The sequence below is a fragment of the Chanos chanos genome, chromosome 4 (assembly GCF_902362185.1).
Source record: "Chanos chanos chromosome 4, fChaCha1.1, whole genome shotgun sequence".
Lineage (NCBI taxonomy): Eukaryota > Metazoa > Chordata > Actinopteri > Gonorynchiformes > Chanidae > Chanos > Chanos chanos.
In genome coordinates, this window is record NC_044498.1 from 16,273,822 (window position 1) to 16,289,039 (window position 15,218).

Here is a 15,218-nt window from a genome sequence, read left to right on the forward strand (position 1 = left end):
TACAGATTTAACTTAAACAGTGAGGAAAGAGATAAGAGAGGAGACAGCAAAATTTCACCAACAGATTTTCATTTTAATACGTTTTCAACTGTAGAAGATGAGTGTTTAGTGACGGTGGCATTACTGTACAGAACAGATAATGGGATATATACAGTAGTCACTCTAGAGAAAGCACTGGGCATGTAGGAGCTCATTACAGGCCTAAGATGCAAATAACAACATTTCTACATGTATGATGCTATTTCTGTTTTTGCTATTATTCATCATTCTACTCTAAATTACTTGTCTCATATGGAGACTCCTACATGCTACCTCCACATTGTTTACTCCTCTTCACTTCTCCTTCCTCTGTTTTCTCTCTCTGTCTGCCATCTGGGTCACAGAGCTCCCAGGTCATGGCATGACCGGGATTTCTGCCTGAAAAACTTGCCCCCTTCCCGGTCTCTCTCACGGGGGTAGCGGGGCACCAGACTGGAGAGAAAGCGTTTGGCCCGGGTGGTGAGGCTCTCCCGTCGGGCCCCTCCAGCCCCGTTACCCCCACAGGCTCCCAGGGTTCCTGGGCTCTCCCCCCGCGCTAACCTTACAGCAGCCTCAAGAAGCTCGTCAGTGCGATGATCCAAAGAGGCAGACAGCTCTAAGTACAGGCAGTCATAGAGAGCTGCACTGGATCGAGCCTCTGAAAGAGAGAGAGCGAGAGAAAGAAAGAGAAAGAGAGAAAGAGAAAAAGAAAGAGAAAGAAAAAAAAGAGAGCGTAAATGAATAAGTAGAGTTTATCTCAGGTTATCTCATCTCAGGTTAACTCTTGTTGCGTTATGGGGTATGCGATGAAGTGAGGTGATGCAGACTGGTCACATTAATAGTCTCTTCCATTCGTGTTTTTCTCTCTCAACTCAGGGTGACTCAGCCACCCTCCTGCCTCTCTGCCCTCTAAACACTCCAAACCAAGAGCAAGGTAATTCATCCATTATGTTCCTGACTGTCTGCATAAACAACATCATTCTACAATTACCATATGGACTCACAAATCACATTCAGACAAACAGATGGAGGAAGACAGAGAAAGAAAGATAGAGCATTTGTGCCAGGATGGCATGTTTAAAAATGCTCGGCCAGGAAAAAAAAATCTACCCGAAAAAGGGAAGAGATAAAATGGAAAGACAGCAATTATAGAATCCCAAGGGGGAAGATACAGTACGTCGATTGTAATTACCCTAATTGGTTGCAATTAAAATACATTTCATTAATTAAAGGTTAATCTGTCTACAAAGATATAAAAAAAAAGAAGAAGAAGAAGAACAAAACATTCGAGGTTTAATTTTCTCTCCTCCTAAAAGCCCGTGCAAGTGTCTTGTAAATGAAGCTGGAACAGTGAACACTCCAGTTTCCATCTAACGCCTCCAAATGCAATTAACCCCAAACACTATTCCTCCTGCCTCAGGCTCCAATCACAGTACCATGAGATTACACAACAGTCATGAACTGCATGGTGGGGGTGGGGTAGGGTGGGGAGGAAAGGTTGAAGATGGTTTGATTTTAGTTTTGGTTGTGTGTGAGTGTGGGTTTGCAGAGTGCTACAAAGGATGTGTGTATCTTTTGCACAAATTGTGTTTGTGTGCGTGTGTGTGTGTGTGTGTGTGTGTGCGTGAATGCTTGCGTGCGCGCGTGCATGTGTGTGGCACTGTACGGTTAGCTGTTAAAAAGTACCATCCCCCTCTTCTTCCTACACCACGCGCTGCTGCCATTCTTTGCTACTCTACATCTATGGTTTCATAAATCTCCCCACATCATATTCCTTCAGCCGAGACTCAATATAGGATAGCGACCAGAGCCTGTCACCACAGCGACTGGAGGGAGTGGGTGAGATTTATGAGCAGAGCAAAGAAAATTTCATATTGAGAGGAGTCTCACAACCTAGTGAGTCATTAAGTAAAAAAAAAATTTCCCTGTATACGAAGGACCGCTAGATTGGGTTTCATAAATCTGTCACTCAGATTCAAATCAGAAAACAAGTCCAAAGAGTGAATAGAGTGACTCTAGTGAAATTTGATCATGTTGATTAAATATATAGGTAAAGCATTACAAAAGTAAAACGTGAGCAGACATACCTTCTGTGCTGACCTCTCGCGAACGGACCAGGTCACTCTTGTTGCCCACAAGGATGATGGGAGTTTGAGGTTGAGTCTCTCTAAGAAGGAGGCGGAGCTGAGCCGTGCGGTGGAAACTACGTCTATCCGTCACAGAGAACACGAGCACACACACCTCACATTGCAGAATGGATAGATCCTGAGACAATAAAAAACATAAAGAAAGAGACGGAAATGAGTCAGAAAGTGAATGGATTTTGAGATGATGATTTAACAGACCATTAATCGTAATTTATTTTATTCCTGTGGCTATCGTTCTATTATGAATGAATTAAGAATGGTGAGTTACTATATTTCCCTGTGTTTCCCCAGCCTCCAGCCTCATGAGAATGTGTCCCTCCAGCCTCATGAGAATGTCAGATCTGCTAGAGGGTGGTATTCTCTTGCATGCAGCGAAAACCCATTCAGTTAAGTCAATAGTTAGTTAGAAAGGCATGCTGAGTATTGAGTAAGACTGTGTTCCGCTCTCTCTGCTGCGAGCTGTTTTTAAAATATCCTATGGCGTTCCATTTAACCCACATCAGCTACAGGCAACAACCAAACAAAGTGAACATTATTGGTCTGTCCACAAAGGCTGGGCTCTACAACAGCATTGCTTCAGAGTTAAATGAGGCTCTATAGGCACAAAGGATTGTGGGAATGACTGTAGATCAGACATCTGAAAAAAAAAAAAAAAAAAACACACATTCATCCAACTTCTTCTTTGTTGAGATGATATGAATGATACAGCAAGGTAAATGTTACAGTGCTTCCACAATGATTTATACACACTCAGAAAATGACCCATTTCATTGTTATGTCTCTGCATTGCATTATACAACGTGAATACTAACATGATTTCAATTGAAAGAGGCCATGTGAACAAGGTGGTGCACACCTTGCTTTCCATCTCCTTAAAAATTGTCTTTAAATAACAAAAAAATGCATGACTCCTTTTCTATTTTTTAGCCTTAACACCTGCTGTATTTAAATATAATTAAAGTGTCTTGTATTTCCATTACTGTCAGTATAACCGGAATCACAGAGGCATGACTGGCATATTAGTGGTCACAGAGCATCGTCTTTAAAAGGGCTGTAATACAATGAATCACACAGGCAGATGAATGACAAGGTCCCTGATACACGTGGCCATGCCTCATCTCAAGCTGTGCAACAATGTATGGGGAACCAATAAATGATTCAAAACAGCATGATGTCCATTTCTTTCATAATATTCATCATCTGTTACCCTGAGCAGGCCAAGCGAGCAACAGAGATCATATTTAACCTAACGCTCAACTGTGAGACGTAATGTTTTGTCCCTGATTGGTAAATGGTCTCAATGGTAAATGGTAGACTGGGAAACTTGTGAAAGGTCGTTAGCTAAACAAGCATCCCCTCCGAACACTCCATGAAAATAACATCCAGGCAGCACTTGGGTGGCTCAGTGATAAATGACTGTGTGCAGTGCCCCTTTGGCTGGGGTCACCAACATGGCTTGGAATTGCAAACAGAACTGGCAGTGTTCTGGGAGGATCAACCATCTAGAGCACACTCTCCATCATGACACTTCAGAGGCTCCTGGCAACGTGGCACCTGCACATTTAAAGGAGAATCTAGGTGAAGTAGTGTCAACCTCCTTAAAGTCTTTATTTCTATGGGGATGCTTGTAAGTGCAGAATGATCCAGGGGTTGTGCCATGAAAGGGACTTACTGGGGAACTGACTGAGAACTTGTGCTGGGAATTTGTGATCCCACATTCAGAGAAATTGGGGTTAAAATCCAAAAGAAAGTTAGACTGTGGTTTACCAGAGGGACACTATAAATTCCGCCAAGCAGTGAGAAGCAATTTCCAGGGTGAGATGTTCCAATTACTGAGGTCACAGGCTTAGGCTTCTCTGCTGTTCTTTCACAAAAGCATAAGCTGTTTTTCTCTGCACAGTGTATTTTACTTGAAATACAAAGATGATCTCATCGGGAGGCAAGCTGGGCATTTAAACTCTACAGCGTCTCACACCTTTGATATGAAATGTGAAAAACGGGCACAGACAAAATCTTAAACATAGAAATATCACATCCAAGTGACACTAGGCTTCTAAATGCAAAATATTTGCAGAGGACAGAGGACCAGGGAGAGAGCCACATTGAGAAAATGAGAGACAGAGATTAGGAATGCAACGATTTATCAGCCGTACATTGGTATAAGCTGATATTCGCCTTGTTGACTGCCATTGGCCTATCGGGAAATACAATGACATTCACCGATGGCAGTGGCCGATGTTTATCTGTTGTGTCGCATCAATTTTGCGCTGGCTAAATGTTGTGCTGGTTATTTGCTGTCTGACTCAGACAACAGTAGCCTACCCAGCTGCAGATTCAGAGAAGATCCAATAGGCAGTAGGCTACTATAATACCACCCGTCATAGCCACTGGCTGAACACGTCTCTGGCATGACAGAAGAGGGCTATGGGGGCCATGTGCATGTGTGGTTCGATTTCAAATAAAAGTGAAAGAAAATGTCGGCCGCGTAGGAGTATTTCACCGTCTCAGGGAAAGATCAACAATATGTAGTTTGTAAAACATGTTCCAGTTACAATTCAAGAGGAGGCACTACAAGCAAGAATTTTAACACAACAAATCTCATCAGCCCTTTGAAAAGCAGACATTAAGAAGTGTACAATGATTACCTGAAAGCCAATAAAAAACCGAGAACTGAAATAGACACCGAGACGGCACAAACCACCACCAGCAAGACTCAGTCAATAACAGCATTTGAGAAAGGGAAAAAATTCCCCACAGACGACGCCAAAGCTAAATATCGGTATCAGCATTGGGCATCGGCCAGATTGTTATTCTAAACATCAGTGTCAGTATCAGTATCGGCCCAGAATTTCACAGTTGGTGCATCCCTAACAGAGATATAGAATAAGTTCTTGCCAAAACCTGATAGCTTTGATCTACCATCTCATGACTGATTGATTGACAACAAGAAGGACCTGAAAGTAAGGAAGAGATAAAAAAAAAAAGATTCTAACTCACCTGCCTCCAGTTGTCATAGATAACAATTGTGCTCTCTTCATCATCCACAGTAACTGTTCGAACGTAGCCCTCTCCTGTGGGACAGACATAAAAACACCTGAGGTCTCCATGGGGACACAGAAGCCCTGGAGGCCAGTTTATGTAATAGTAAAGAGTCCCCACTAGAGTGTAAACAACAGCTGCCCCACAACTGATCCCCCATAGATTGACAGCTCTCGCAGCAGTTGCAGACATCTTGGCTGTCAAAGTTCACGTTAAATGGGAATCAAAGACACTTCGGCACTACTGAAGAGAACTTTCTGTCCTCAGCCGAGTAAAAAAAGGAAAACTGCAGCGTTTAAGATATTGCTGACCTCAATGTTGAACTTACATTGTTATTCTGTTTTAAATTACCATATGCTTTATAATGTGCTTTAAAAAAAAAAAACCCTATTTAATTATTGTACCTTCAGAATCCACAGATGCAGTCCTATCCATATCTCCTGCAAGGGCAATAGCCAGTGATGATTTGCCCACTCCATTCTGTCCAAGAAGCGCAATCCGCAAAGGGCCATCCTGTCTCCCATCTACTCCTGAAGTAATAAACTCATTCTCAGCTGAGATAAAACTGATTGGGGGAGGGGATGTTCTGCCTAATCCAGGTGCACAATCACAATCATCATTGACTGCTTCTTCCCTTCTGAGCTGATGCTTGATTGGCACAGGGGTACTTCCTCTTCGAAGAGGTGGGGCACTTGATAGAGTCATACTACCACTGTAAAATGACACAGATCAGTTAAATACTACTTATTACAGACAATGATCATTTGAAAGATGATTCAGTGCTACACTGAAAGAAAAGATCAGGAGAAGCCCTCAAAAGTGAGCATACATGGTGTGTGTAATCATGACAAGAGACATAAATCAAAATACTCAAAATATAACATAATGTGCATAAGCAAATGACATGTGAGTTTCAACACATGCTACAAACAGGAAAATAATTAAGAATTAAGGAAATTAAATTTTAAGACAATAATGATGTAAAAAAAAAAGGCAGAAAATGGAAGAAATTATCATCTTACAATAAAGCAGACAGGAATGTCCGCAACAGCAAACATGACAACAACATAATGTTCGATGTAACTAAGAACATAATCATTAGCAAGAGAGAGAGAGAGAGAGTTTTATAACTATTTTAAAAATGAGCTGAAGTGTATAGAAGATTAAGAAAAATAGAGATGGAGCCAGGCATTTTCAGATACAGTTCACTTAAAAATCTGAAAGTATTATTCATGATAATGTCAGTAGTCCACTCTTCATTATATGCCTATCACTTCGTCTACATTTGTCAATACGTTACAGCATCACCTGCTTCCACAGTTTCAGTTAACTACCACAAATATGACACATCCATTGCGTTAATAACTACAGGCTACCTTTGTGCCTCCCCACGGTATTCTCCATACCTCGCAACCTTTTTCACCTAGGCTACGCTTTTACACAACCGTTGATCAGCAAGCAAAACATCAGCACTGAAGTATTATTAAAATTACCTACGTGCTTCTTTCAGCATATTCCTGTCCAACTCCCTACCTTCTACGTTTTCCCCACAATGCTGTCTCTTCTTGCACATCTGTCAACATGTGTATTTCAAATGGATCAGGTGATTGTTAAGTATTCCCGAGAGCATCCTGCCCTCCCTGTGCACTCGCACACTCCCACTCAAAGGCGCGAAGATCTCCTCACTTACCTGGCGCACGACTCGCAGCACCAACTGAGTGAAAACGTTCAAGTCTCCCTCCCTCCTCTCTCTCTCTCTCTCTCTCTCTCACTCACTCACTCACTCACACATGCACCTTTTTTTTTATCTCCTCATGTGTCGTGCGGCGTGGAGCGCCAGCCCGCACCTCTCCTATCTGCATTAATGACTCATAGCGATGCGGAAATGAACTGAAAGACAGGAAAGTTTACGCTGTGCCGTGCGATCATAAGCCGTTGCGAAAGTGTGGGACTCAGTTAGATAAAGATATTAATGGGCCTGACATTCAGAGGTGAGCTCTTCAGTAATTCATGTGACAAGTAAATGTAGGTATGCATGCACTGAACGTTAATTGGAGCTCCGGTACAGTTTTCACTGTGCCAAACAGCTGTGCGTGTAATTGTCTGTCAATAGGTGGCAGTAGGCAACAGCTTACCCCCCAGGTTTTTCAACTATAGTTAATGCCATGTCTTGTTGACTGGTTTTGTGTTGTGTTTGTAGGGTCTGAGAATGCATGACGTGTGTGCCTCTTTCCCTTTCTTTCTCTCTCTCTCTCTCTCTCTCTCTCTCTCTCTCTCTCTCTCTCTCTCTGGCTGTGTGTGTGTGTGTAAGTTTATTTTAGCCTGTTTCGTGAACTACCTCATAAGTTTTCATTCTGCCCACTGGGCAATGGGTGACCCGAAAACTGAAAACTATAAGTAAACAGTTTTATCATTGTTTCCTCAATTATAACCGCCCCCCTATTAGTCTCTATGTGTATTTGGAAACATATCCTAGTTGCAATGATTGTTCCATAACTAGGGATGATCTATGATGACATCACCATCACGGTTGCATGCTAATTAAACGTGATTTGATGTGACATTTATATGTCAACAAACTTGTACATTTGAGAGAGAGAGAGAGAGAGAGAGAGAGAGAGAGAGATATTACAAGTGTCATTTATGTATGTCAGATGTTATCTGTTTCCCCAGAGATTGCATGTGTGTGTGTGTGTGTGTGTTTGTGTGTGTGTGTGTGTGTGTGTGCGCGTGCATGCGTGCACGTGTGTGTTAGCAGTCAGTGTGCACTGTCATCCTGTGTGTGTGTGTGTGTGTCTGTGTGTGTGTGTGTGTGTGTGTGAAGAGTCACCATGGCATAGAAGTGAGGCGAGTGTGCATGTACCTCTGTGCATGTCCAGCCCACAAAGGCCTCCCTCTCATGTACAATGAGCCCCGGCAGTGAGCTGCCCCATGCCTATTATACCTCTAATCCTACCTCCATTGTATTAACCAGAGAGAGAGAGCGCGAGAGACAGAGAGAGGGAGGGGCAAGGGTGAGGTCATCCCAAACAGTACTTATCCAGGGTCACTGCCTCTCTATAGAGAAGAGAGAGACACAGAGAATGAGCGAGAGAAAGACAGCAACAGAGAGAGAAACAGAGAGAGGTGGAGGATGGGGAGAGGAAGAGGATAAATGAGTTGATTAGACAGAGAAAAACTGTGTCGAAAAGGTTAAAAGAGAAAGGAGGAAGTTACTTATAACAAGACTAGAGTCAGGAGAAAAAATATAGATGACATGGCAACAGACAAGGAGTTATAAATGTTCAATAAAGAAAAATCAAGTATCTTAATCGGAAGATTCAGCATAACAGAAATGAAAACTACGTATGTTAAAAATATTTTTATTTCATAGGAAACCACTACAACGGGTGCACAAACCATAATGATGGCAATAATGATTGTAATTATGGTCAAACAATCATAATTATGATTATATTTATCCTGCTATAAAATAATAGAATACACACTAAGCATGTGAGTAAAGTGATAACCCAGCAAATGGAAATTATTATTACACAAACAAACAAAGAATAATACTGTGAATAAATAAGGGCAATAAATTAAACAGATAAATTTGTTCACTGACCTACGCTCAGCCAAAAAAAAAAAAATGAAAAAGAAAAGAAAAGAAAAGAAAAGAAAAGAAAAGAAAAGAAAAGAAAAGAAAAGAAAAAAAGGAATAAGAGAGAAACCTTCTGTTGTAATGTAACGCCATTCTGTTGACATTTTACTAAATAAGTCAGTGTAGAGAATCATGCAGAACGTAGTGAAGAGAGGTCTTGCTACATGTCCCTGCATTTCACCTAGTCATTTTCTTTATTATTATTATTATTTTAAAAAGAGGAACCCACAGTGACCAGCTCTGTGAATCGGAGGTGAATTTGGTTGTTAGTCTCTTCCACAGTCTCACTCTTAACAAACTTTGAAATGCATTATTGGATTCACTAAGAAGACACAAGCACTCAAAACCACATAAAGCACTCTGTCATGTTCATCACTGACTCAGTTTGTCATGGCAAGCCATGATTCTGCATTTGTAATGGAGCCACCAGCAAGAATTCTCACGTCTGACAGTAAAAAGCATTTTTAGAAAAAATTTTCTCCTGTCATTCAAGTCATTTTTTTTGTATCTATCACCAGCAGCACAGCAAAAGCCCTTTAAATCTAAAGTCATAAACTGTAAATAAAAATTATTATATAATTCTCCCTTCTCAACAATTTTTGGATGAGCACGGAATTATGTTTTGCCATCATTTTCGGACCGCTTTGGTTCTCTTATGCTTCCCCTGGAAAGTCATTTACATACTGGAACATGCAAAGAACACACTCGATTTTTTAAATTACATTCTTATTTAAGGTTGTCACTCCAGTAACGTGGAGAACAAATGCTCTTAAAATGAGCATGAGCTAAATTACACACAGGTGTTATTGCTGTGAAAAAGAAGAAGAAGAAGAAAACAAAAACTGTGACTCTTGCTTGTGCTAGCTTACCTAACATAGTGTTTAAAAAAAGTCTGTAGCACATTGCTCCATCATAACTAAAGTCTGTGGTGCATTAATACAGAGGGCTGAATACCAAAAGACAATGCTCTGATTGCCTTGCCATGTATTCTGTGTACTTGGAACGAATCACATAGATGATTGGTAGCCCCATGGCTTGAATATTGGAAAGTTGAAAGACCACACATATAAAATGCTGATTCTGATGGGAAAAAAAAAAGAAAAGAAAAAGCAGACATAGAGTCTAATTTCAACTCTCTGTCATAGCTTCCCCACTGGCATTAACTTATGTTTCAAAACATTTCTGTCGCAGGCTGACTATTTCAAAAGACCTCAATGACATTTTCTTATAATTCAAAAAACCTGACATTTTGTTACAATTTCATCAGTCAAAATTTCCCATTTCAATTTCACATGACCATTTCCTTTCAGCTGTGTAACAGTTGCTGTAATTTGTGGTTGACATACTCTGAGTTGTAGCAATCAGTGTTTGGGCCAACATCTTAAATAGCAGCTGACTGTTATCCTTCAGTTAACAGCAGGAGAGACCTCATCTCCTCTAATTATCTCATCAGTAGGCATGGTCAAGAATGTTGAATCAAAAAATCAATTCTGTCAGCCACAGTGAATTTCATGTGGTTGTAAAACCTAAAATGAGACCTAGTTGTAGAGACCACTGCCTTAGCAAAAAAGAAAAAGAAAAAGAAACACAAACAGTGCAGGGTTTTAGTCAAACTCTCCAAGTTGAACAGTGAAAATCAAGAAGCTTGATCAAGTTGTAGAACTCCATTTAACCCTTACCCCCCCCCCCCCCCCCCAATCCAGTATCCACAGAACTGAAAATTCAAGAGTATTTTATTGTTCAGTGATCATTGACCCGTTTCTCTCCTCTTGGTTCTGTTTTTTTCTTATGTCTTCTGTGGTTGGAGAGCATTAGAGAAAGTAGTCCGGAGGAGGGGAAGGCGGGTTGGTGCTGTGAGTGGGCGGGGCCTCATTTGTGCCAATGAGCTTCTCATAGCGAGCTTTGTATGCATCTCTCTCCCTCAGCACTCGAGACAGCTCACACTGGAGTTGCTCCAGCTAAAGAAAGAGTGAGAGAGAAAGAGAGAGAGAGAGAAAGAGAGAGAGAGAGAGAAGGGGGCTACATCATTTTAAAGTGCAAAGACAGCGAGGCTCATAGTGACACCGTGGCTATATTTTGAAAATTGTTTCTGAAATCTGATCAGTGTGATAAACGGCAGTCATCCGCCAAATCAGGTGTCACACTTTAGCCTCAACTGTACATAACAGCAACAGGCTTCAAGTTTCCCTCTGTTCTTTTCCAGAGAAACCAAATGAACTCAGAAATGAATTTTGTAAATGTTCAGCACACTGTATAAAATATATCTCATCTGTTAATCAGATTGCCTTTGTGGTAACTGCTGTGCGGTGGCTTTGGGTGCTTTTGTTATCTGTGTAAAGAGGAAGACAGTCAGCTCTACCTGCTGTGTGAGGACGTGTTTCTCGGACTCAAGCGCATGCCTGTGCTGCAGGCGTTTGTAGCGGCAGGACTGTGCGTAACCACGGTTCTTTAGCGTCCGGCGTTTCTGCTTTAGACGTACCACCTCGTCCTTACTCACACCTCGCAGGTGTCTGTTCAGTTCCCGCACAGACAGGCTGACCAACTGCTCGTCAGAGAAACGTTCATCAACCCCACCCTACGAGAGAGTGAAGACAGGGACACAGTCAATGGACCTACAAACACCTAAAACAGGCCTGATGTAGTGCAAGACTGAAAACAACTACTTGTGAATTGAGTGCACATACTGGCAAAATTCTTTTGAGCCTGCGTGAATGTCATGTAGTATGACGTCAGTGTTCTGACAGGATTGACAACCTTCTCATTACTTGAATGTATGATGATGCTAGGAAATACATATAAGTACAGTGGTCTTGTTTACTCCTGAGGTTCTGCGTGTTTGTTGGTTTGCGAGATTATTCGTGCCTTGGCGCATGTGTATGCACGTGTACACTGTCCCCCCTCACACAGCATGCATGTGAAAGGTGTACAAGCATCGAAGCGAGTATCACGGTGCACATTTTGCTCGCACATGTCTATAATCTATGGCGTAATCTGACTGAGTGTGAGTGACAGTGATCGGGATTACACAACAATAATAGCAGATATTATAATAATCTCATAGCCTGCTCCATATACAGATACAGCTCTAGCAAGGCCAGGACAACCAGGTGTGCTTCTAAAATAACATTACATTACATTACTCTGTATTACCCAGAAAAAATCCATAACACTTATCGCTTGGATTGATAAAATAGAATCAATGTATGTATGTGGTGAAATCAGTTCCTGGGACGCCATCCAAAGCTAAATCCCACCAGTTGAAGGAGGAAGGAAAGAAACCGTTCCTCACTAAGAATGTTGAGAGGGGAAGGAAACCATCACCATCTACACTCTGAATTGTTTTTATTTTTAGATCATTGCCAAAGTCTGTCAGTTTGTTTGCTTGAACCAACATTTTTCATGGCATTTAGGCATTTTACTCCGCCTCAAGCTCGATCTCATTAAGTGTAATCAGTAATGCTAATTACCGCTACTGACAGACACTGTACATCTGCCTCTAGTCATACATAATGTACAGTCATCCATCAACTAAAATGTGCTGAGTTGTTTTAGAATGTTCAGTTCATTAGCACCAGCTGTCATGACGTTGTTTGAATATTCATACATGCATATCTTTATTTTATGTTTGCTTCCTTGTGTACATTGGTTTTATATATGAACTCGCTTCAAGGGACAGTAATGTAAGACATAAAAAGAACAACGGCGTGAATCATTAATCCACAAGACGATTTCTCTAATTCTCTGCCTGTCTCCCTCTTTTGTCCAAACTGTCTCTTCCAAGCTTGTGTTCTTTTGGTCATGCTGATTCATGGTTCTTCATGTCACTTACATGAGCTAAAATCACGCGTTTACAGTGTCAACCTTGCTAATGATATCAGAATCAAAATTCGGCATAATCAAAAGATGATTTCCTCTCTCCCTCTCTCCACTGTAAAGTCTCTCCGATACTGTTCCACTCACCTTTCTACTTCATTTCTGCCTCTATTTTTCCCCGCTGTATCAGTTCTCTACTGCATTCCTGTCTGTATTTTTTTTTTCTGTCATACCAACTTTCCACTTCATTTCTGCCTCTATTTTTCCCTGCTGTATCAGTTCTCTACTTCATTCCTGTCTGTATTTTTTTTTCTTTTCTGTCATACCAACTTTCCACTTCATTTATGCCTCTATTTTTCCCTGCTGTATCAGTTCTCTACTGCATTCCAGTCTGTATTTTTTTTTCTTTTCTGTCATACCAACTTTCCACTTCATTTCTGCCTCTATTTTCCAGCCTCTGTCTCTATCTCCACTACCCACTGTGTTCATTTCTTCTGCTTCATTCCCTCATCCCCTCATTTCTCTCATCAAAATCTGAATCCTTACTCTCTTTAACCCACTATTTGTACCTGGCTGACTTGGAGATGATGATGAGGATGATGATGATGATGACCATGCATAGGATGGTGTGGGTGATGATGTTGTTGGTGGTGTTGAAGGCGGCCCTGGGGGCTGGGAGGCTGTGGATAGGGGGCAGTGGGTGGGTTGGCGTTGGGGAGAGATGGAGGAGCAGACGAGACAAAGAGGAGAGAGCGATGGCACATGTCTGAAGCTTTGCCACAGGAAACATCACCTCCACTGTCACTGCCTGAGTCACCAAGGTTACTGCTGCTGGAGCTCTGTGACAACATGGGAAACTGCAAGACAGGACAACAGAGAGAGAGAGAGAGAGAGAGAGAGAGAGGATGATACAAGAGAAACAAGAAATCACAGAAATGTGCTCAAGTTCATATATGCGCATATACACATATACGCATTTTATGGGTATTGAGTTTATTTCATGCCAGATTGACTGGGTCTAATCTAATCTTAACCTGTCCCTTATCTCATGTCTGATGTTATCCTTCACCTAAAGTCTCTCTGTTCTTAAGGGAGAACTCATCTACATTTTTCACTCCGTAAAGCACATGTAGCAACACGTGTGACACACACTTGTATGTTCTGGACTAATAAATGTAAATGAGCTATACTCTATACTCTATACTTAGATATAGTCATATAGATAGTACCTGTGAGCTGACAGCTGCTGCAGCCGAGTTTAGCAGTGCCTCTACTGCATCCTCACATCCAAGGAACCCACCAGGTACAGCTCTCTCTCTGTCACCTCTCTCTGGTCCTCCTCCCAATGCACCAAGGAGCGAAGCTGCACCTCCTGCCTCCCCCCCAAACTGCTGCTGCAGTGCTGCCAGCCAGATCAGGTCCTCTAATGAAGCAGGGTTTGGGCACTGGGTAGGCCCACCAGGAGCGGGGCTACCCTCTGGGTTCCCTTGATAGGTGGAGCTCAGTCCAGAAACGTAACCGTTAGAAATAGAGAGAGGGAAGGAGATGGAGGAGGAAGAGGAGGAGGCGGATGGAGGAGGATGAGCATCACTGAGTGTTGGAGATGGAGGAAGGGAGGTGTAAGGACTGGAGCTCAGGCTGGAGTCTTGTGGAGGACGGCCAGTGTAATGGGGACTAGATGGACCCTGATGGAGGTTAGGCTTTGGGTACGGACAGGATGGTGGAGGAGGAGTATCTGGTTTCACTTCAAACTTAAGCAGGTCAAAGTCATTCAGGTACTCCATGGCCAGAGGACACTGAGGGAGCGATGGAAGGGGGAGGGAGGGAGATGACATGACCGGTTTTCACGAGGAACTGACTTTTGGTTTGCTATGGGAAGAAACCTCCGTGTGTTGGAGATATTCCTGTGTGTGGATGCACGTTCTCCCTCTATCACTCGACAGTCCACCAACACAGCGACAGGTCGTGGTCTCCACTCAGAGACAGGAATAACAATAATGCCCCCTCCAGTGCTCTGAATGAACCGGACTAACAATATCACCCCTCTTCAGAGCCCTGGTTGGACAGGACCAACTGCAACGCCCCTCTCCAGAGACCTGATTGGTTCTGCTTTTCTTCTTTTAGAGACTACTTCCTGTGTTACCTCCTGGTCCTGAAAAAGAGTGAGAGAGGGGACACTGATAAGTGCTAGCCAACTCAGAATGAGAATCAGTTTGTGAATTCAGTTGAGAATTCAGTTTTCAACTTGAATTAAACTTGTTTTTACTGAGATTACGTTAGAAGCATTAAGATGATGCAGGAGAGAGGAAGTCTTCTTTTTAAGGGTTTTTTTTTAATGTTGTTGAAGTGTTATTGGAACATTTTGCCTGTAATTCACCAGCCAGGAACTGGAGTGATGATAACATCACAGAGGGGAGGGTCGGGAGGGCAAATGCAGTGAAAGCCACTCCTTTCAGTCAAACACATTACTCATGGGGAGGGGGGGGGGTAGCTGTGAACTCACTAACAGACCCATTTTGTACAGCAAAAAAAAAAGGTGTATGAGTTCATGGTTGTGA

The 15,218-nt window shown here is 42.2% G+C and overlaps 2 protein-coding genes across 2 annotated transcripts; both read right to left on the minus strand.

The window, feature by feature from the left end:
* Positions 1-377: 377 nt before the first annotated feature.
* LOC115810890 (GTP-binding protein REM 2-like) lies at positions 378-7,633 on the minus strand. Its single transcript, XM_030772918.1, has 5 exons — positions 7,608-7,633; positions 5,609-5,916; positions 5,163-5,236; positions 2,106-2,283; positions 378-676 (listed from the first exon to the last, which is right to left on the minus strand). The coding sequence occupies exons 1-5, from the start codon at positions 7,616-7,618 to the stop codon at positions 378-380; spliced, it is 870 nt and encodes a 289-aa protein (XP_030628778.1). The 5' UTR covers positions 7,619-7,633.
* Positions 7,634-10,658: 3,025 nt separating this feature from the next.
* On the minus strand, positions 10,659-14,495 carry nrl (neural retina leucine zipper). Its single transcript, XM_030772128.1, has 4 exons — positions 13,890-14,495; positions 13,230-13,517; positions 11,207-11,422; positions 10,659-10,805 (listed from the first exon to the last, which is right to left on the minus strand). The coding sequence occupies exons 1-4, from the start codon at positions 14,493-14,495 to the stop codon at positions 10,659-10,661; spliced, it is 1,257 nt and encodes a 418-aa protein (XP_030627988.1).
* Between the last annotated feature and the right edge of the window lie 723 nt (positions 14,496-15,218).